At 40.0% G+C, this 24,074-nt stretch overlaps 1 protein-coding gene across 1 annotated transcript in view; it reads right to left on the bottom strand.

Annotated features, from left to right (window-relative positions):
- The window catches only part of ryr2a (ryanodine receptor 2a (cardiac)), a 551,531-nt gene that overhangs the window by 128,082 nt on the left and 399,375 nt on the right, over window positions 1-24,074 (bottom strand). The window contains exons 62-71 of the mRNA XM_060830792.1: window positions 22,144-22,193; window positions 20,279-20,339; window positions 18,653-18,891; window positions 15,284-15,365; window positions 11,270-11,400; window positions 6,547-6,867; window positions 4,598-4,838; window positions 1,885-1,972; window positions 1,679-1,771; window positions 839-1,009 (exon numbers count right to left, since the gene is read on the bottom strand). Of these exons, the coding sequence (XP_060686775.1) occupies window positions 839-1,009; window positions 1,679-1,771; window positions 1,885-1,972; window positions 4,598-4,838; window positions 6,547-6,867; window positions 11,270-11,400; window positions 15,284-15,365; window positions 18,653-18,891; window positions 20,279-20,339; window positions 22,144-22,193 (1,477 nt within the window). The remainder of the gene's footprint in view (window positions 1-838; window positions 1,010-1,678; window positions 1,772-1,884; window positions 1,973-4,597; window positions 4,839-6,546; window positions 6,868-11,269; window positions 11,401-15,283; window positions 15,366-18,652; window positions 18,892-20,278; window positions 20,340-22,143; window positions 22,194-24,074) is intronic.

Raw genomic sequence — 24,074 nt, 5'->3', positions numbered from 1 at the left:
AGGCATGATAACATGCAAGCCTTTCAAAAGGAATCTCTTGAGGCACTTTTTCTCTGTGAGATTCACAAAGATCTACTTCCCTTTGTACATGGAGCATCTGTGAGGATTTAGGTGTGAAATCAGTAGATCCCTATTACCCTGACCATCCAATGCTGTTCCTCTTTCATTATATGGTGCACTCACTCACCATGTAACTGCACTGCTCCTTCTCCTGTTTATTCAAACAAATGTAAGATATTAGGCAATCTCTCAATTAGCGTAAATGCTTTAACTGGCACACAAACATATCCATGTGATGCTACAGTGCTTTTCTGAAATGTTACAGCCCAAATGTCTGCAAGCTGACAGGTATAAGAATAAGAGTTGGGCAAACATTCCCTTAAATGGAACTGATCAGCCTTACAGCAGCTGAAACACCATAATGCACAGGCTGGGCGATAGTATTGTGTGCAACACGTTAAGAAGAATTTTCAGCACAGCAATAAATAAAAATGAGAATTATTGCTCAGAAACAAAATGACTGGGCTTTTACCTACGATTAGTATCCATGTTAACGTAAGATGCAGAGTAATTTCCAGGCTTTCGACTGTCCTATTGACATTCTTGGCTGAAAATGTGTTGCTGGAAAAGTGCAGCAGGTCAGGCAGCATCCAAGGAACAGGAGATTCGACGTTTCGGGCATAAGCCCTTCCAGCAACACATTTTCAGCTCTGATCTCCAGCATCTGCAGACCTCACTTTCTCCTATTGATATTCTTATCAATGTACTGAAATCTTTTGACATTAAGATGATTAAAAATTACTCAGAAAAAGTAAAATCTGATTTGCAGTCTGCATACCATGCTAAATCTACTTTTAGCTAGTGAGATTAGTTCCTGGTCACCAGGTGCACATATATTTAACCCAATAGGCAGCAGTCTCTTCAACGCAGCAACAATAAGTGAAGTTTGAAGAGAATAGCGATCCCCCTTCCTCTTTGATTTCTTCCTCTCTTGATCAGACACACCTCCCTGGGGACAGCAAAAGAAGAAAAAAAAAGTCATTATTGTTAACATAACTTATCGAGAAAATGGTTGTTGTCATGATATTTTTCCAAAAGGTCAGGTCTAAAGCAGTTGAAGGTTTATTTAGTGCCACAAAAGGACCAGGGAGAGAGGACCGGAACTATCAGCATGGAGAACCAAGGTGAAATTTGAAGAGAAACCTTCTCTGATTCCCAACATATTGTTGGTTAATACCATATTATGGGTATCTTCTAACAGTTTTTCTAAAGACTGATGTTTGAATACCCTAACTTGATTTTACATGGAATGCTTAGAGACAGTAGATTTCCAATCTATTTTATTGCACTGGATTGAGCCCAGAACAACATACTCAATGGTTACAACAAGGAAATGACTCACCGAGATGAAAATGACGCACTGTATTACAAGATATAATGGCACCGGTCAGAGGGAAATCTTAATATCTATTGATCATCTCAAAGCTTTCTTTTATTAACCACTGTGAAGTCATTAAAACTGTTCAGCTGAATTAATGTCTAATCAATACATGAACAATTAATATTTTAACAACTATAAATTACTGCAACTTAAAATTCAAGGCAACTCCAACTGCAAATAGCAGAAGTTCTATATAAAACTGTAATAGAAACAGAAACAAAATGATACATTTGGAACCTTTGACATCTTGGACTTTGTATCAGTAATGAGGAAAGACATGTTGTTGATTTCATTCTGAATCACAAAGTTCTGCTCTTCTCTTTTAAAATTCTGAAAAATAAATATTGGCTGTAAGTGAGATTGAAAAAGTATTATAACCACATAAATTATTGTTTTATGAAAGATCCTAAAATGTTGGTTTCATTATTGCATATTGAGCTTACATGAGATTTTGCCCAGTAGATAAATACTTCAGCTACCATGCGGAAAAGCTCCTCTGCTTCAGGATTTGGCTCTTTAAGCCATTTTGCACTGGAAAGAAACAAAAAGACATTTTGTAAGCATGTTTTAAAGCCACAGTGGATTTTAACTCTTCTGTATTTTCAGACGTTATGGCTGAATCTCCAGGTGGAAAGAAGCAATATTTACATAGAAACATAGAAAATAGGTGCAGCAGTAGACCATTCGATCCTTGCTTGCACCACCATTCAATATGACCACGGCCAATCACGCAATCTCAGTATCTCATTCCCACTTCCTCTCCATACCCCTTAAGCCCTTTAGCTGCAAGGACCATGTCTAGCTCCCTCTTGAATGTATCTAACAAACTGGCCCCAACAGCTTTCTGTGGGGTAGAATTCTGCAGGTTCACAACACACAGAGTGAAGAAATTCTTCCTCATATTAGTCCTGAATGGCTTACCCTTTATTCTTAGACTGTGATCCCTCGTTCTGGACTTCCCCAATATGAGGAACATACTTCCCGCATCTATCCTGTCCAGTCCCAACAGAATTTTATCAGTTTCTATCAAAGCCACCCTCATTCTTCTAAATTCCAGTTAGTACAAGCTCAGGCAGCCAGTCTTTCTTCATACATCAATTCTGCCATCCTGGGAATCAGACTTGTGAACCTTTGCTGGAATCCTTCAATAGCAAGAACATCCTCCCTCAGACTAGGAGACCAAAACTACACACAGTACTCAGTACTCAAGTTGTGGCCTCACCAATGCCCTGTACAAGTGCAGCAATACATCCCTACTCCTATACTCAAATCCTTTCACGATGAAAGGCAGTATGTCATTAGCTTTCCTACGTTTGTTGGGCCAATTCCTTTGAAAAGCTCCACATTATCCATTCATTAATGCTCATTCGTGGAAAATTCGCAACTCTGCACTTGCTAGATTGCTGCTGCCTGCTGAGTGATCAGTCAAAACAGTAGCGGTTTTGATATCTTGCTGCAGTAAAAGGGATTTAACTTAATATTAATGAGCCCACAAACAATACTCCCTGTAAGCACTGCTATTCATCAGGAATGACCAGTCAATAAATTGGCACTATGTGTTCAAATTTAAGACTAGTCATTTCATTAATTGTTATTGGCTAAAGACTAAAGTAAAAATACTGTTATAGAGAGCTCCAGCACAGAGAAAGACCCATTTGCCAGTATTTGGTCCATAGTCTTCTGAGCTTTGGCATTGCAAATGCACATCTAAATACCTCTTAAATATTATGAGGATTTCTCTCTGCACCAACCTTACAAGCAGTGAGTTCCACAATCTCACCACTTCCTGGGTGATTTTTTTTTTAAAAACTCACATCTCCACTAAACTTCCTACATCTTTCCTTGAGCTGTTTTCAACAAATGCCAAAAGGTCCTCTAGGCTACTCCTGCTCCTCTACTATAATGTCGCCAGAGTTATAGCAAGATACATAAAAGGCACTTTCATTCCATGTCTAGCAATGTTACTGTTGGACAAGAGAGTAAGCGTTTCAAAGAATTCATGCTGTGGAGTTCACTTCGCACCACACAATATGATGATGTCAGATGGAGTTGGAAAAGGGAACAGCAATTTTTTCAGAGGAAAAAGACCAATCAATGAGATCTCCCTCATAATTCAGTTACAATGTCTATCAGTCCAATGTAACTTGTACGCATTTACCACCAGTAAATCAACTACAGCATTTTTTAAGATCAGGGTCTTTTCTTGTTCGGCTGCTTTTCCTTGATCAAAAGGCTAAGCAAGTCCTGCAGATCCCATCCAGAAAAGCATATGATGGCAGGAAATTTACTGTGATCTTAAGCCATTATGAGCTGTGGTGAGGATCCAGACACTTCAGAGCAGTGAAAAACTAAGTGACTTTCCTATACTACACTAGACCAAAGAAGCCTTGTACACCCCTACCAGAAAGGCAGAACATCTACCAGATTGACTTTACATCAAGTACAGCTATAATGGTGAGGTGAGCTTGGAGGGTAGTCAGGGATAAGCAATCAATCTTGGCCTTGCCAGCCATGTCCACAGCCCATGAACAAAGAAAAAAAAATTAGAATATTGCCAGGGGCCAGTGTATTCATGGTATGCAGTACCAAGACAGCAGACATACGTTTTGTAAGTAGCACAGAATTAAAATATGTTAAACAGTTAATGCTTTGACTACACACAATAATATGGAAGTTGTCATATTCTACAGTTACAGGCTGCTCCCTCAATAGGGAGGGAGAGAGAGAGACAATTGGCAGTGACTCTAACTGAACATCACCTGACCTGAGGCGAGGGGTTGTTTGAAAAGGCAGGTGCTTCATGAAGATGATACAGGAATTGAACCTGTACTCTTGATATCGCAACAATATATTGAATATATTATTCTTAAGAGTTCATTTCTTCCTAACATCTGGCCTGAGATGGTTACAGTAGTAAAGGGTACAATGACAGTGAAATGCACTCTATCCCTCAGCACTGTAGAATCAGATTCAATGCAGGAGATTGCCAGATGTGAGTTGCTATGACTTTTTTTTAATGGCATGGGGTGATGACCAGGAGTACGATCTTCTGACCTAATTGCATGACATCACACTTTCCCACATTAATCTCCATCTGTCAAGTTTTTGCTTACTCACTCAGAATTACAGTAAAGTAAAATATTAAAAGTACATTACCGGTTATAATCCACAAATCTGATCAGTAGTGGGTAGAAAGCATAAAGATCTCGGGCGAGCACAGTAAATTCATCCAGAATTAACAGTTCAGCCTCAGACATGTCTCCTCTGCCCTCTGATTTCAGATGTTCCTCTTCTATCACCACGGTGGCCACTTTCTTTTTCAGCTTCTCCATCAGAGGAAGGAAGTGTGTTTTAAGGAGCTGTGGTTTCACTTTGCTGATAATTGGCTGTGAGAATACTGGTAGGAGTAAAACATCAGGTTGCAGCATTTCATAGAATCAGAGAATCTCTACAATGTGGAAACAGGCCATCTGGCCCATCAAGTCCACAACAACCTTTTGAAAGGTGTCCCACCCACCACGCCCCCTACTCCCATTACCCTGCATTTCCCGTGGCTAACCCACCTAGCCTGCACATCCCTGGACACTATGGGCAACTTGGTACGGCCAATCCACATAAACTGCACATCTTTGGACTGTGAGAGGAAACCAGAGCACCCGCAGGAAATCCACATCATGGACAGAATGTGTAAACCTCCCATAGAGGGTGGAATCAAACTGGGGTCCCTATCACCATGAGGTAGCAGTGCTAACCACTGAGCCACTGTGCCTCTGTGATTTGATAGGGTTGGTGGAAGAAAGTGCAGTAGTGATTTTCAAAAGGGAACTGGATAAACACTTGAAGAGAAAACATTTACAGAGGAAATGTGCAGGGGAATGGGAGGAATCAAACAGCTGACACAGGCAACATGTGCTGACTGGCCTCTGTCTCTGTTGTGTTATTCTATAACTGTACAGAAAACAAATGTATGTAAACTGTAACTGAAATCAAACTTTTGTTTTAATATCTTGCATACTAGTAGCAAAACTGTTGATTATAACTCAACACTTAAGTATTACACTTTACAATACAACTTTACATATAGCAAAATGTACAGACTGATTACAAATAACAACCTCAAGTGAATTGGGAGATGAGGGAAAACTTTCCTTCCTCTATAGAATAGTGGTATGTGAAACAAATACAGCTAACACATGCAAAGGGAATAACGAAGGCTCTTCTGAAGTCACACTTTTTGCATTCTTGGCTTACTTCACTGACTCTTAATAGTTTCATCAATCAAAAGGAATATTTCCCTTACAGAAAATCTGGCAGCTCTTGTAACTAATGTCTTCAAGTAAACAGTAGGAATGGTAAATTCTGAACAGCAGATAATCGCGATTAATTAGACATCACAGTCCAAATATCAATTTTACTTCTGACTACTGGAGTAGAAAAACATTGTGTTATTATAAGTGAAGGTTCTTTGATCAAATACAATTTTTTACCCTGTGAGATGCAGAAAAAAATCCACTCTAAGAAACTAAAGAACAAATGCTCCTTAATTGAGACAACTAGTGGGCGGCACGGTGGCTCAGTGGTTAGCACTGCTGCCTCACAGTGCCTGAGACCCGGGTTCAATTCCTGACTCAGGCGACAGACTGTGTGGAGTTTGCACGTTCTCCCCGTGTCTGCGTGGGTTTACTCCGGGTGCTCCGGTTTCCTCCCACAGTCCAAAGATGTGCGGGTCAGGTGAATTGGCCATGCTAAATTGCCCGTAGTGTTAGGTAAAGGGGTAAATGTAGGGGTATGGGTGGGTTGCGCTTCAGCGGGTCGGTGTGGACTTGTTGGGCCGAAAGGCCTGTTTCCACACTGTAAGTAATCTAGTCTAATCTAATCTTTTTATTCAAATGACTGAATCTCTAAATGCATAGCCCAAATGTCCCATATTCCATTGGGATGTGCTGAATCAAAAATTATGGGCCAACTCCCCAGGAATTTCCATCCATTTATTAAAAAAAGTCTTGAGGATGCTTTGGCAATTTCCTGATTTGCACACCCCCAACTTACAATCAGTCTGATGATGCTTAAGTTTTGTGAAACATACTAGCCATAAACAGCAGTACCTGCTAATCTTTTCATCCAGGCTCCTTCATCAATGCCCAAGTTGTTCGAAATTATCTTCAGAATATTGCCCAGAAGGGTGTTCATGTGTTCGGAGGTGAGAGCAGTGCAACACTGCTCTGCCTTCTCAGGGTTACTCTCTGGCCCATGTTCCCACCAATGGGACATGTAGCTGCACAGCATGGGCAGAATAACTTCCATCACATGGGGCATCTGAGTGTAGCGTATCCCAGATTCTGCCAGCTCCATAATCTCATCCAGTAAACTTTCCAAGGAAGGAATATTGGGGCACATATCTTCCACTTTGGCTGGTAACTTCAGAGCTAAGGCATAAGAAAAACTTTAACAGCATGAAGATCATTAGCAGTGCCCAGAGAACAACACCCTGCACTTTTAATCTATTCACTCCGAAACCAAATGTTTTAATAAGAAACCCTGATGCATAATTTGAAGATTGCGTTTTTGGTTTTTAGTGCACTTTTTCATTTTCTTAGTAAGATACAATATAAACAGTCCAAACGTCATCAGCAACGTTTTGACCACCTCTACATGATTTCAAATCTAACAATCTAAATCATTACCCCTTGATATTCAATAGCACTAACATCTCTAAATCCCACACCATCAAGATCCCACTGACCAAAGTGAAGGGTGGGTTCAGTTGCATTGAAAATTATGGAAGGACTTAAATGGGAGGAGAGCTCAGGAGAGGTTATTAAACTTTCTAGAACAAGTAATAGGAAAGAGAGTAAGGAAAGGGTCAGGAACCTAACTTCAGGTACAGCAGGTAAGAGGTCAACTCTGAGAAGGGGTGAGTCAATGTAAGACTGAGAATGTTGTACTTAAATATGCACAGTATAAGAAACAAGGTAAATGAGCTTGTAGCTCAGTTTGAAATTGGTGGGTAGGTGTCATGGCAATCACAGAGATGTGGCTGCATGGAGATCAGGGCTGGGAAACTAAATATCCAAGGATATACATCCTATCAAAAGGACATGCAGATGAGCAGGGTCGCCTTGCTAATAAGAAATGAAATTAAATCGATATTGAGGAGAAATATAGACTCAAAAGCATAGAATCTGTGCAGTAGAATTGAGGAACCACATAAAGAAAGACCATGATGGGAATTGTATACAAGCCTTCTCGCAATAGGATGTGGAGCAGAAAAAAAAATCAGGAGATAGAAATGGAACTTAAGAAAGGCTCTATTACAATAAACATGGGGAATTTCAATATGCGCTGGACTGGGAAAATCAGTTTGGTAGCGGATCTCAAAAAAAGGAATTTGTGGAATGTCAATGAGATGAATTTTTTGGAGCAGCTTGTGGTACAGCCCACAAGGGAATAGACAATTCTGGATTTGGTGATGTGTAATGAGTAAGATTTGATTAAGAAGCTTAAGGTGAAGAAACTCCAAGGGGCAGTGAGCATAATATGATATAATTCATCTTGCAGTTTAAGTGGCAGAAGCTGGAATCAGATGTAACAGTATTACAATTGAATAAAGATAATTACAAAGACATGAGGGAGCAGCTGGTCAGAGTTGATTGGAAGGGGAGGAAAGCAGGGAAGATGGTGGAGTAGCAATTCAGGAAACACAGCAGAAATTCATCCCAAGGAAGAAGAAACATACTAAAGGAAGGAGCAGGCATACATGCCTGACCAGGGAAGTCAGGGAAAGTAGGAAAGTTAAAGAAGAAGCATCCAATGTGAAGGTTAGTGGGAAGTCAGAGGATTGTAAAGCCTTTAAAATCCAGCAAAGGATAACTAAAAAAGCAATAATGGGAAGGGGGGGGAAGAACATGAAATAGGAGTGCACACTAGCTAGTTATATAAAAGAAGATTGCAATTTTTAAAAAATTTATAAAGCTAAAGTGGACATTGGACTGCTGGAAAATGAAGCTGGAGAAATGGTAATGGGGATGAAAGAAATGGCGGAGGAACTGAATAGGTACTTTGCATCAGTCTTCCAGGTGGAGGAGGTCAGTAACATACTAAAACTTCAAAAGAGTCGAAAAATGTTGCGTACATTAGACCTGCCTAATGAAACATTGACTCTCCTGTTCCTCGGATGCTGCCTGACCCGATATGCTTTTCAAGTGCCACATGTTTCAACTCTGATCTCCAGGATCTGCAGTCCACACTTTCTCTTAGAACTTCAAGAGCATCAGAGAGCAGAGGTGAGTGTAGTGAACATCACTGAGGAAGCTGAAAGGTCTGAATGTAGGTAAAGTACCCAGACTGATGGACTACACTCCAGGGTCTGAAGGAGATAGTGAAGGAGATTGTAGTGGCATTGCTAATGATCGTTCAGGAATCACAGGGGTCAGGGAGGGTCCCAGAGAACTGGCAAAAGGCTAATATTACACTCCTGTTTAAGACATGATGGAAGGAGATCTCGGTTATTTGCAGGATTTTAGAATCCATCATGAAGGAAAAGATTGTGCAATACTTGGATGTGCATGATAAAATAAGGCTGAGTTAGCAGAGTTTCAACAGGGGAAGGTCATGTCTGGCAAATCTGTTAGGCTTCTCTTAGGAGGTAACATGCAAGTTAGACAAAGGAGAGTCAGTGGAGTTGATCTATTTGCATTCCCAGAAGGCTTTTGACAAGGTGCCACATAGGAGACTGCTGAACAAGACATGAGCTCATGGTGTCAGGGGCTAGGTACTGCCATGGATAGAGGATTAGCTGATTAGCAAGAGGCAAACAATGGGGATAAAGCAGTCTTTTTCAGGATGGTGGCTGGTGACCAGTGGAAATCTGCAGGAGTCAGCATTGGGACCACAACTATTCACATGATTCTTTGATGATCTGGACAAAGGAACTGAAGGCATTGTTGCTCAGTTTGGAGAAAACACAAAGATAAGTGGAGGGACAGGTATTGCTGAGGAAGTGGGGCAGATGCAGAAGGGCTAGAAGATGACTAGAATGGGTGAGGAGACTGAGCGACAAAATGGCAGATGGAATACAAAGTGGGAAAGTGTGCATTTTATAGGAAGAACAGAGGCATAGACTGTTTTCCACATAAGGAAAGGCTTTTGAATTCTGAAGCACAAAGGAACTTAAGAGATGTAGTTCAGAATTCTCTTAAAGTTAACATGCAGGTTCAGTTGGCAGTTAGAAAGGCAATGCAAAGTTAGCAATCATTTTTACTGTGCTAGACTTCAAAAGAAGGGTTTTACTGCTGATGCTGTAAAAGGCTGTGGTCAGACTCCATTTGGAATATTGTGAGCAGCCTTGGATCCTGTATCTAAGGAAAATGTGCTGGCATTGGAGGGAATCCAGATTAAATTTACAAGAATGATCTCAGGGATGAAGGGTTTGTCATATGAGGAACAGATAAGGACTTTGATCTGTACTTGATGGAATTTAGATGTATGAGAGGGAATCTCATTAAAACTTACACGGATCCAGCCTCAGAGTGAAGGCATGACCATTTAGAACTGAGATGAGAAGGAATTTCTTCAGTCAATAGTAGTGAATTTGTGGACCTCATTGTCACAGAAGGCTGTGAAGGCCAAGTCACAGAGTGTATTTAGAAACAGGTTCTTGATCAGTAAGGGTATCATAGGTTAGAGGGAGAAAGCAGAAAAATGGGTTTGAAAAACATAACAGCTATGATTGATGGTTGATCAGGCTTGATAAGCTTCTATATCTTATTGTCTTAGTGGACTGAACTGGACTAACCACACAAATACAATGTCTACAAAAGCAAATCAGAGGCTAGGAGTCCTGTAGCTCATCTCCTGATTCCCCAAAGCCTGTTCACCATCTACAAGATGCAAGTTAGAAGTATAATGGAATGCTTTCCACTTGTCTGAATGAGTGCAGATCAAACAACATGCAAGAGAAGGTCAACAATATCCAGAATAAAGCATTTCGCTTGAAGGCACTACATCCACAAACATTCATTTCCTCTACCACTGAGGCTCAGTAGCAGCAGTGTGTACTATCTACAAGATGCGTACAGAAATCCAGAATGGCTCCTGACCAAACATGTGAACACTGACATCTAGAAGGTCAAGGGCAGCAGACACAGTGGAACACCACCACCTGCAGGTTCCTTACCAGATCACTCACAATCCTAACTTGGAGATTTATCCCTATCTCTTTGTCATCATTGGGTCAAAATACTGAAATCCATCCCTAAAGCATTTTGGCTTTACCTACATCAACTGGACTGCAGCAGTTCATGCAGGCTGCTCACCATCAATTTCTCAAGCATAATTAGAGGTGGACAATAAACTTACCCAGCCAATGAAGACAAAATTCTCTGAATGAATTTTAAAAATGCTATCCTAAAGCTCCAATTTTAACCAATGGTGAGAACTGAACAGGTGAAGGCTAACGATGTTAGCTCAGTTGGCTGGGCAACTGGTTTGTAGCATACAGTAATGCCGACAGTGTGGGTTCAACTCCTGCAACCAGCAGAGGTTACCATTAAAAGCTCTCCTTCTCAACCTTTCCCTTTGTCCGAAGATGGTGATTCTCAGGTTAAACTGCCATCTGTTCTCTCTTAAAGAGAAAGAGCAGCTCTATGGTCAGTTAAGACAATGGCAACTTTTACCTTTACTATGCACACCAACATGTTACCATCACATGGCAGAATATGGTGGAACTTCAAAGCATAGCATCAGTACATTTGTTGGTCATTAAAGTGTGTGCAAGAGATCAAATGAATTAAACGGCTAAAACAATCATTGCACAAAAGGTTAATGTACCTGCTCGATCGTTCGGTGTCTTAGTGTTGTAGCTCGAGAATGGATTATGTTTATTCGAGTCAGTTTCTAGGAATGCAACTGGAAAGGCCCCAGCTAATGCTGCCAGACATTCCCCCAGTGCTGGTCGCTGCCTGTAGATGGAAAATTACACAAATAGCAACAAAATTAATAACAGATCCTAAAAAAAATCACACTTGGCCTGCAGCTTTGGTATTGAATAGATTTGGCCCCAAACCCTGTAATTCTTAAGTCTTTTCACCTTTCTGTCTCTCACTGCTCCCTCAAGATGCTCTGCGAATTCTCTCTTAGCTACCAGATATTTGGTCACCTATCCTAATTTCTTTGACTCAGTGAATTTGTTCTGTCAATGCTCCTGTGAAGAGTCTTGAGGTGTTCTTATAGACTAAATGCAATTGGTAGTTGTTGAAAGCATCACGTTCTCACAGTCATATGAACTAAATCAAATGAAGAAGGTAATTACATAAAGGAAAACAGTTACATTCAGACTGCAGCTTATCACATTTTGAGAAACAAGTGATCAGATTTTTTAAAAAAGATTTTAATACTGCCATGTGAACCAAGTGGATTTTAATAAGGACTGATAGCTCAGGTGAAACAATTGATATATTGAGATAGCCAGAGAAATAGAAACATCTCTTTAAAAAATTTGCAATTTGTTTTACAGCAGAATCTCTGGACTATTCACTTGGAGGTTCACATTAACTTTCAGAACTTTTATATTTTAGAAGTGATGCTTCTCTGAGCACCACGAAAGGCATTTATTGGGAATGAACAGGCTGCTGTTTTGCCTGCAATAGTGGGTCAATTAGTAGGACAGCTGGTCTGTGCTGCATAATGACACCAAAGGTGTGGATTTAATGCCTGCGCAGCTGAGGTTACCATGAAGGACTCTCCTTCTCAACCTCCCCCCTCACCTGAGATTAAGTGCTTATTTAATGAAAGTGATATTACTTTTACACTACAGCATAAATTAATCTTCTCTGAACTACTATGGGACTTCCTGAGATCATGGAAGCTGCCATATGCCTCGCCTCCAAGTCACAAAGTTCTGAATTCAATTTCCACCCCATGGCTTCAGTATGAAAACCAAGGCTGAGATACAAATACAGAATTGAGGGAGTGGCTACACTGATCAACATGATCTTCCGGGCACCATTTGCCAGCTCAAGTGGATGCAAACGATTGAATGACACTAATTTAAAGAAGAACGGGACAGTTGTTCCTAGTGTTCGGACCAATTTTCATTCCTTAATCAATATCACAAAGAAGTAATTATCAGATTACTATCATATTGTTGTTTACGACAGCTTGCTATGTATAACTTGATTCTGCAGTTCCTACATCGCAATTTGATTTATTGATATATGTATTTGTTACAAATACAGTAAAAAGTGTTGTTTAAAACATTATAACATTGATTACACAGTGAACTGTTTGACATGTCTGGTGGTCCTGAAAAGCATTATGTAAATGGAAAAGGTAAGCTTGTGTTTTATAGAATATAACTTTGTTTTATTGGTATCACTTACATAGGCTGCGTCGGCTGACACCAATGCATGCGCACTGTGTGTCACTTAGATACGGGCATGTGTATTTAAATGGGTTTAGAGGGATGCAACTGATGAGAGGGCCAAGGACCTGGGAGAGGGTGTGGGGGAGAGAGGGAAAGAGGATGACCGGGCACTGAGGGAGGATGGGGTAGGGATTGGGACAGAGGAAGAGATGAAGAGAGGAAGTGAGGGAAGAGATGAAGGGAAAGAGGTGGCCCTCTAATTCCCAAGTCCTTACTCCCCCATCCACCCGGCATCCTGTGTCCCTACCCTTCCCCCATCCTCATGCCCTCTGCATTCTCACTCCACACTGTTGAACCCTGTTTCGAATCACCCTTCTTTTCTGTGCAGTGCAGACTTTACATTTGACATTAGATGTCAATTTTATAAGGTGACATACTGCATCTGGAATTATGCGCAGGCATGTTTTCAGATTAGCGTGCATGCACAGTTCTGGACAGCACTGCCTTTTCATGTTAAATAAGACTATAACCTGTAGGTGCAGAAGTAGGCTATTCCACTAGTTGAGTGCTTCACCATTCAAAGAGTCTATGACTCATCTAATAACCGTCAACTCCACTTCCCTGCCTTTTCTCCATAATCCTTGATTCCCTTACTGATAACTTGCTTCCTATGTTTGAGTCATCACAAACTTGGTTATAATACATTTACTTCCACCATCCAAGTAATTAATATATATTGTAAATAAATGTGGGCGCTGCACTGATCTCTGTGGGCGCTATACTGCACTAGTTATTACTGCCTTCCTGAAAACTCCTGCTGCCCATCCCAGCTTCTATTAGTTAGTCATTTTTTTGTAATGTTCTACCCCCAATACCATGGGGGTAGAGTATTATAAGCCTTATGTATGGCACCTGACTGAATGCCTTTTGGAAATGCAAATGTATTACATCTACTGGTTCCCCATAATCCATCTAACTTGTTAACCCTTCAAAAAATACTAATATATGTGTCAGGCATGATTTCCCCTTCATGAAGCCATGCTGACTCTGCCTGACAGTATTATGTTTCCTAAACACTGTGCGACTATATCCTTCATAATGGCTTCTAACAGTTTCCCAATGGCAGATGTTGAAAAAACAGATATATACTACCATTTTTTGGTTTCTCTCCATTTTTGAATGAGAGTATAACATTGGCAGTTTTTGCAGTCTCTGGGAATTTTCCAGTATCTAAGGATTTGTGGAAGATTACTGTAACTGCATTCACTATCTCTCTAGCTACTTTATTTAATATCCTATGATGCATCCAATTGGGTCCAGGGGCCTACTGGCCTTTAGCCCCATCAGATTCCCCAATTTGCTTTTCTCTCTCATGACAGTTAATACATTTATTTGCTTTAACCCCTTAATAATTTAGTATTATTTGAATGCTACTAAAAAAACTCTGAAGAATAATTACAAGTATTTATTCAACTCCTCTGTCATTCCCTGGTTTCCCATTATTATTTCCCCAGCCTCATTTTTAAAGTGGCTGGTGATCACTTTGTCCTCCCCTTTCTTTGTTATATATTAAAAAAGCTCTTGCTTTGCATGTTTACATTACTTGCTAGTTTGCCCAGAAGGCTATTTTCTCTCTTATTTATTAAAACTTCACCAGTCCTGTAGCATACCACTAATATTTGTCACATTGTGTTTTATATTTAAAAATTGATACTATTTAAGGTAGTGAAATATTATTTTGTGATATTCCTTACTCGTGTGCCATTTAAGTTGCCAAAAGTGTACTGTAGAAGTATGGGACAATATAAACCAGAGAGCTAGCAGTTGGCTGAGTTATATGAGCCAACCAGATGATGGCTACGTCACCAAAGATCCACTCTGATGAGCTTGTTATCAGCATAACATCAACATGTTGCCAACATCTATGATATTAGGATGTCAACAAGTAAGAAGACACCAAGCTGCTGAGATTGGAGTCAATGCATGGATGTCCCTGCTGCTGACCAGAATGCTAGAGACAAGTAGTCAGGTAGGGCACAGAGAAAGTAGACATCAAGAGAAATTACCCTGCAGCAGAAAAGAGCATCCACCAGAAGGAAAAAAAAAATCAGGCAACCCGTTCATCTGTACAAAATGGGCTGCCACTCACAAATCAATCTGTACAGCCACAACAACTGATGTTCCATACAAAAATGATGTCCATCCTAGATGCGGTTCATTGTCTCCCAAGATGGATGGATGTCAACCAAACCAACATAATTTCAATAAATGACATTGATGCACAGTATAAGCTCAATAATTAAACAACATAATGTTGTACTTTGCAGTATTGCAGGCAATATATTTGGGGAAGAAACATTGATAGCGTTACTATCATACACAAATTATATTATGTCGTACGATACCACAATGCAAGTCATTCTTACAAGCTTTGAAGCAAACTTTCTACTTTAAAATATTTTCATTGGTTATTTCCTTACCTTTCTACATATATGCTTTTCCCTGTGCCCAATGCATATAAGCTGCTTAATATTCTGTAGCCAGAAACTTGTACATCATCCACTGAAAAAGAAGAGTGCCACCAGAACAACATTAATTCTCAGTTTCATACTAATAGAAATTAGAAAATATCTTCCTTCCACAATTTATTACTGATGTCCCTGAGTTTGGGAGTGCTTTGAGATAGCACAAGGATGCTCTTTGACCATGTTCAAACCTTGGTTATATAGCTTGTCCTGAAAGTGCTTCCATTGTATTACAGGTCATTAGTAAATGAGTTAAAACAGTAGCACTCCACACTAGAAAACTGAATCTAAACATATGTATCCAACAAAATCTGCTTTTCTGGCATCACCAATTTTATACTGGAGAAACTAGTTATGGGAAAGCATGATTTTTATATCAGTGCCTCATTTCTTTGAGCCTTCAAACTTTGATTTCAAAGTAGCATATTCGAAAAAATTATCTTTATATTAAACACTTGATTTAAAGTGATCTGCAACAACTGAGCACACTGAAACAATATTAAAGAACTGCTTAATATTGTGCTTATTTTTACATACTGTTGACAATTTGTCATGTTCTCTCTAATATCAACAATCAGAAGCTCTGCATTAGCACAAGCCCTTCATAAACAGTCACTTGGTGCAAAAACGTTTGAATGTTATTGAGAATGTTACTAAAGTTTTTTTTCAGTGAATAGGACAAAAGCATGAATGCCAAATTGCAAACGATCATAACAATTTATACTACACCAGAGATGGCTGATTGAGTCAACAAGAAAGAAAATACTGTATCGGCTTCCTGGGTAATTCAGAAAATGTGTAAGGTATGAACATATTCCTTTATCTGCAGGGGAAAAATTCCCTAGTGTGAAGCTATGTCACTTCTAGAAAGCATACATAAACCGTGTTAGGAGCTCGACCGATTATCCTAAGTTGGTTGTTAACGTTAATATTAGGGCACTTAGGAGGTTCAGCAAATTCTACCCATTCTTGAAATCAAATCCAACAGTAGACATTTTGTTTGAAGTTTTGCAAGCAAAGAATGGTTGAGTGTGACATGTGGGAACATTTTGTTTGATTTCATTAACAAGTTATTGGGCTTACATAGCTTGCATTGCAGTGAAATACACATAAGTTTGTCCAATTATCTGGTAGGCAAAACATTCTTTAGGGACTGACAACAGCATATTGTTATTAGAAAATACCATTAGCATTACCACTGCGCATTAGTAGCACGAACTGGCTTGTTCAGTTGCTCAAATCTTTTTGGCTACTTTGCCTTTCCAGGCTAACTTACATCAGACTGAGTAAAAAAATCACATAACACCAGATTATAGTCCAACAGGTTTATTTGGAAGCCCTAGCTTTTGGAGCATTGCTCCTTCATCAGGCAGTTGTGGAATAAAGGGTTAGGTGTTATGAGATTTTTAACTTTGTCCACCCCAGAGCAACACCAGCTCCTCAACATTAAGTTAGATTGGGCACTTCCCAGTTTTGAAAGTGACATTCTTTGGCCCATTTGCCATTTTACACAATAAACAGCAACAATTACCTTATCAGGATAGACAGTGTCTTGCAGGGCTTTGGCAAGTTGCCTCTCTTATAATAATCCCGTTACATTGGAACGCAAGCAGCTATTAGATTTATACTCCATCCCATACTTCCTTTTTTTTCCGGGGGTGGGGTGGGGTGGGGGCGTAGGTAAGTGGTGGTAGTAGAGGGAGAGTCCAAATACAGTTGTTTTTGCCACATGAGCTTTTGGTTACTCACTGTCATTTATATAATTGGATACTCGCTGTCATTACTTACTTGGATTAATTACCTCATACCATTCAAAGAAAAATAGGTGACTGTGTTTATTGAACCAGACAGCAGAGCGAGGACAGATTAATCTGGGAGACAGAAGAGTTCATCTAAAGGGCAAAACTGCTTGTCCGCTACTATTCTGTTGAATGGGGAGATAGGCAGATCGATCTGAATGATGAGATGGGAACTTATGTATCGAATTGAGCTGTTGCAGCCAGTTAGATCAATCTGCAAGACAATCTGTAATTGGAGTCCGTGGTAGCAAATGATCCATCATTAACACTTGTGAGTTTTTCAGCTTTTCTGCATCTCTGCCTATACAGAGATATGCAACATTTATTGGTGATATGCTGAAGGAATCAAATATTGCTGATATCCTCTTGTTAATCACTTTCAGTTAAGCTCATGTTCTCGTGTAGTCTGAATTAGTCCTCAGCTAATTACATTTTAAAGTACTACAATTAAAGTGGGAATTAAAGGAGTATTTTCTTCATGATTATAGATTAGATTAGATTCCCTACAGTGTGGAACCAGACTAAAATCATAGAACGATTACAGCATAGAAGGAGGCCATTCAATCTGTCATGCCTGTGCTAGTTTTCTGAAAGAGCAATTCATCCACCCAGGAGTGGTGGCCACTGCTGTTGTGACAGGCAGTTCCACAAGGCTAAAAAATTGAGCTAAGTCCAGGTTGGGTCTCAGCAAGGGAGATGAAAGGATTTTAGTGGGCCAAGTTCAAGAGGCTGTAGGTGGGTTAAAAGATGCAATCATCTGGAAAGGGAGGAGATAGGGCCTTTGATGGGCAGAGGGGACTTGCAAGGGAAGATAGCACCCCACTCTCTTTATCTGACACTAATTAATCATTAATTGACAACTTAAATGCCTGAATAGGCTAAAGGGCTTTCCAATGTCTCTCTTGCCTTCTGGAAGGTTTTAGGCAGAAGGCAATGGGGCGTGTAGGAAGTGGGGAAGGTCTCCTGTTGAATCCAATGTGCTGCCTGCATTTAAACACATCACTGAGGAAGCACAGAACTAACCCCATGCGACAGTGTAACCCATTCTGAGAGCATCTACACTGAAGAAAAGAGGAATTATTGTAAGCTTTTTTTTAGATTAGATTACTTACAGTGTGGAAACAGGCCCTTCGGCCCAACAAGTCCACACCAACCCGCCGAAGCGCAACCCACCCATATCCCTACATTTACCCCTTACCTAACACTATGGGCAATTTAGCATGGCCAATTCACCTGACACGCACATCTTTGGACTGTGGGAGGAAACCGGAGCACCCAGAGGAAACCCACGCAGACACAGGGAGAACGTGCAAACTCCACACAGTCAGTCGCCTGAGTCGGGAATTGAACCTGGGTCTCAGGCGCTGTGAGACAACAGTGCTAACCACTGTGCCACCATGCCACCCACCATTTTGTTTGATGATGCAGAGTTAAATTGCCAAAACAAAAAGGCTGTGGTGATATGTTAGACTTGATCTATCATGGGATTACTGAAATACAACAAGACAAAAGAATGGAAGCGTACAGATCAGATCTTCTCCAAACTGGTGCTGTCCAATGTGTTCAAACAACGATGATAAGACAGGCAGCAGTGCCACAGTGGTGTAATTGATGATCTGGGTAACTCCCTTTGGCTGTGTCCGTGTGTGAGTGAACTGACCCAGTTTAAGGTTCTCTATGGTCTTTTCCAAATCCTCTGCCGCATTCTCAAAAAAGGCTCGTAAAGCCAACTTAACAGACTCCAGGCCAGTCTTCATCACCGTTCTGTGTAAAACAAGATCATCACTTAGAGGTGGTCAAAAATCATGCTGAGCTTTAATGAGTGACCACAAATCATCATCTGCCTCTACATTAACAAAAGCACTCCACGTAACATCTGTAAGATTGTACATTCATATCTGAAAAGCTTGAGCTGGAGTTTGGAGGTTCCTTCGGTGCTGAAAGACCCAGCACTGGGAAGGGGCAGGTGCTGAAAGACACCTGATCTGTACTTGTCTCCAACATCCTTCCCCATCCTGCCATTATTCAGCTTTAATCTGGGGCAGCACTATGGTCCATTACCTTGGTTAACGAAATGCCAGCAGCACAAACTGTTCCCATTTGCACTGGTGGCATGAGGAACTGACTGGCCTGCAGTGATCGACAGGTGGGCATTCCATCACCGTGGTCCTCAATCATGAAGAGGGTTTGATGTTGGTAACGTATATACCTGAGGGGCATTTGATTCCATCAGCCCATCCCACAGCACTGACAGAGAGTGGGAGGGACAATTCCCATCAGTTCTCCAGGAAAGACCTCTCAGCTGACAAATCCTAGCCCATGCATTTCCTGTCTTGAAGTATAACTTTGCTGCATCCTAACCCAACAAGACAGTTGTTGTACAGCAAGTAACAAAAAAACAATTGGAGGTGTTCAGGAGGAACAGTTGCAGAATAATAATTTGTCTCACCTGGTCCACAAACGTCACTAAAATTGAATTTCTGCATTTAGAAAATTGCACAAATTCTTTAAGTTGCTTCCAAAGTTATTCTTTGGTGGCCCGTCATCTTAGCTCAAAGGGCAGCAAATCCATATGTATTGTTGATTTCAAAATAACATTTAACGTACAAATAGAAAACATAATTTTATGGAAAGATTTTGCTCTTCAAATTGGTGTGAACATGCTGAGTGCTTTCCTGAAGGCACTCATTCAATGTGAAGTCTCTGGCTGCCTGAAATTATCAGGTCCTTTCATTTGTGGATTTCTAGGAACAAAGGAAACTAGCTAAAACCAGAAAAGACACAGATGATAAACCTCCCTCTCTCTTACCAGAACACATGCCCTGCCTCCTCTTCTACCCAGCAGGACTCAAGTAATCAGCACAACTTGTGGCACAGTCAAGTGTAGTTTACAATCTCGAAGCACACACAAGTTTATAATTCAGATCCTCCATTCTATATACAATACAATATTGAAGTGTAATGTAAACTCTGCTGTGAAGGTCCAGCTCAAGTTGCTCCCCTTATGTGAGAAGAGGCTGGAAGCTGAGTTTAACATGAGGCCCACAAAAGAGGCGATCAGCCAATGTTCATTCTGGCAGCATTTCTTGGGAGACGGTAGCTAAGCAAGTCGACACTCATTTATCTAAACAAAACTGGTCAAGTGGTTTACCTGGCATCCAAAGTCTGGCCCAATATGTGAAGACAGTTTACAATTGATGTGGCATCATTTCCTGCATTAAAAACAAAATTGACTTACAATTGCTGCAAAAATATACTGATCTATCCAAAACCAGAACTACAATGGTGGTGTCGCAAGTTACATGACAACAAATAATGTTTGCTGTGGTGCAGAGTGAAGTACCTGGCAAACACAACAAATTTTAAGCCTGTACCTTCAGATTTTTATTTAACACGGCCAGCATGAAGAAGCTTTACCATATGTGGAGAGAGACATGCAAGGTAAAGGTTCATAAGTCAATTGTCCTTTTATTTTAAAATCTGGTTCCTATTTCTATATTTTCAAGAGTTTTATTTTTGGAAATAAATGCTCCCCAGTCCTATGCCTTCTAGTGATTGTCACTTTCTTTCTAAGAGGTTTCAAAAGTTACAAAATACCTAATTATCTGATGTTAGCTTTGCATCAAGCACTGGACATTTATGCACTTTACTATATACCACTGTGGCTAGATTTTAAATCATTGTTTTTAAATTAAGTCCAGAGTCTTTGCCTAAACTTGCACGTGTATGTCAGAAAATGGTAAATATGACACCTTAAGGGAAATGATATGAACAAAGTGGCTGTTGCCCAATTCATCTCCATAATGACATGGAAGATCGGGGATAATGCCAAGTATATGGCAACTATGTCTTCCCAGAGGCCAACTGTGGGAAAGTGAAGGTAACTCATGTAGAAATTCCAGGTGGCACTGTCCTCAGTTGTGTCATAATACTTATCTTTGTAGGAGCCGATGCCTACACAATGATTGGAGGCCCACCCTCGCCATTCATTGCCATGTTGTACATGTTTAGATGGCACCTTAGAGCAACTATTTAGTAGAGACTTTCCTACAGCTACAACAAAGGGCTTAAGGGTCTGCTTCTAAGCTGTACAACTCTATGACTCCATGGAGTCAGTGTTAAAAACCACACAACACCAGGTTATAGTCCAGGTTATAGTTTAACTTTGTCCACCCCATTCCGACACCGGCTCCTCCACATTATGGCTTCCATGGAGTTACTAAGCTCAGTTGGCTGGACACTGGTTTGTGATGCAGGGTGATGCCAACAGCGTGGGTGCAATTCCTGTGCTGGCTGAGACTACTGTGAAGGTCTTGTCTTTTCAACCTTGCCTCTTGCCTGAAGTGTGGTGACCCTCAGATTCAACTCACCACCAGTCATCTCTCTCTCTCTCTCTCTCCATCTCTCTCTCTCTAATGAGAGGGCAGGACAGTGGTGACTTTACTTTTATTGTCACCTAGTAAGATCACTTACAGGGTCTCCCACCATCACTTCATATGAGTGAACCACATTGAATCAATAATCACAATTAACTACTCCACTTGGAAACCAAAGGAACGGACTGTCATGCATAGCTCATGGGTATTTGTTATATTATTGATTAACGAAACAGAAGACATTTTCATTGGCACAAATAGTTGAAAGACTGTAAAACACAACAGTTGTCACTGGTGTACAAACAAACACTTCTATCAATGGACAGATAAAATATCATGCTTTTTTGATAAATAGTTAAATAATGAATTTTAAATAATCCAGATTTTCAGGAACAACGCCAGGCAAGCAGACTAAAGATAATTAACCAAAACTGACAGTGACAGAACTGGGCACCATTCTTGTGGAATTGTTGGATTTACTCGCGGGACAGGAAGGGTGGAAAGGAGAGTGGCATCCCTAGGAGTCAAACACACGACATGCTAAACTGGCCGTGCAAATGGGCAAAGCATAAAATCAAAACATACACATGGTGAGAAAACAATATGGTGCCATGCTTCAGTCGTCAATGCTTTAGCTTACCAAACAGTGATATCCTATGTCTGACAAGCACTCCAAGTTTGCAGAAGAGGCTGAAGTGGAGAGAAGGAAGGACAGTGGGGAAACAAAACAGAAAAAGGAAACGGCTGAAATAAAAGCCTATCGAGTAATGTGACATCATGAAGAAAGAAGTCTTGTAAAAAAAATAGTCAGAACTACACAGCAAGGGACCATCTTAGAGCTCCAGGGACACATTGCTGCCTGGATAATGAGTCTGTAACATAAAAGTGCATAGTATATGCAAAGCCAAAAGCAAAGCTTTTATTAAAATGATTCAAGCAGCATCTATGGGTTAATAAAAATAAAAGTTCATTAAAGCAAAAGAGCACTTCTTGTTTTGGTATAAGGTCAGTCAAATTTTACACAAAGTGTACAGTAAAATTCAATCAGATACATTGGAACAGGTTTAAGTTCTTTATTTAAAATCTCTCCCCAACTCGCGCATTACCTTAGTTCTTTCAGGGTCACTGACCTCTCATGTCACATCATTTTCTGACTGAGAACCGGCGAACGTGACCGGCTCCAAGCCATTGACCATCATCCTACAGAGTCAGCTGCAAAAGGGAATGCCAACTGAGGGAGAACAACTTACCTTGTCCCAGGAGAAGCACTCAGCCTTCTCTCTGAACTCCTTCTTGTTGACCCACCCAAGAGCAAAATTTCAATTGTAATGTGGAACCAATAAGGACGTATCCCTCATGAATTCAGCACATCAATACAATCATATGTATCAAGAGAAATGAATTTTCCTCCCATGCTGCAAGATTTTACTTGGATTGATTTGTAGCTGAATTGGTTTTCAAAATATATATTTAAAACAGTGAAGAAATACCACTTAATTTGCAAAAATGTACAGCTTTTTAAACATAAAATAAAAATATTCTCCACATTAATTACTAAATTTACCTATTTTACTCATCACTTCTTCTGAAGAAACTGTTCAACATTTACCAAGTTTTCTCAATAGGTGGCGATCTAATCACATGGTAATAACTGTACAACTGTGTATCAGCATTCCCTCTTGGAAATGCAAGTTATAATAAAAAACATTTACATGTTTATTTAAAATTCCTTCATCTGATTTTTAATAATAAATTATTATCCCATTTAACAGATTCATATCTTTGTTTTATTAATGGGCAAAGGGATTTAATGCAAATATATGAATACTTTCTCTCTTAATAAGTTATATTGCAATATCAACCCATAATGTGCATTTGTATTTTCATTAATGCAGTAATGATAATTAATGCATTATTGATATTTTGCCAAACTAAATATTAATAGGTTTCTTACCAAGATTTTTTTAAAATCATAGACTTAAGTATGGACATTCTAATAATCGATTAGCATTTAAACGAAGGAATGGATTATTTCTCGTGGCCAGTTAAAGAAGATCTGGTAATTTAGTTGATTCCCCACAAGCTGGAGAAGCTGGGTCATTGAATTTATTCATGGCTGGCCTCAATCAATACTTCAAAGACAAGGGAGTCAAGATCACAGAAGGAGGCAGAAAGGAAAATGGAGTTGAATCTGTAATAGGATCACCACGGCCTTAACAGATAACACAACAGACTTCAGGGCCAAAAGTGGAGCTTCTGCTCCCAAGTTCTACATTATTATGTTCTTCAAAATCCTTGATTAAGATTAGGGCTTCAAAACAAATTGTTGCCTGATCTGTCATCATTAATTCTCATCAATTATATATGTTGTTTATATAAAAACATAAGATAAAATGCCATATGCTTCCATTTTCTCAGATAAACTTGCAGTTAACCTTTGCTGAGTCATCATCAGCCAACAGAGCTAGCAGATATAGGTGACCCACTTACTTGGCTCTGCAAATAACAGTTTACAAAAATGTTAACTATTACTGAAGAAGGGTCACTGGACTCGAAATATTAACTCATCTT

This window comes from Hemiscyllium ocellatum, chromosome 10, assembly GCF_020745735.1.
Source record: "Hemiscyllium ocellatum isolate sHemOce1 chromosome 10, sHemOce1.pat.X.cur, whole genome shotgun sequence".
NCBI lineage: Eukaryota > Metazoa > Chordata > Chondrichthyes > Orectolobiformes > Hemiscylliidae > Hemiscyllium > Hemiscyllium ocellatum.
This window is presented reverse-complemented; position numbering and strand designations above follow the sequence as displayed.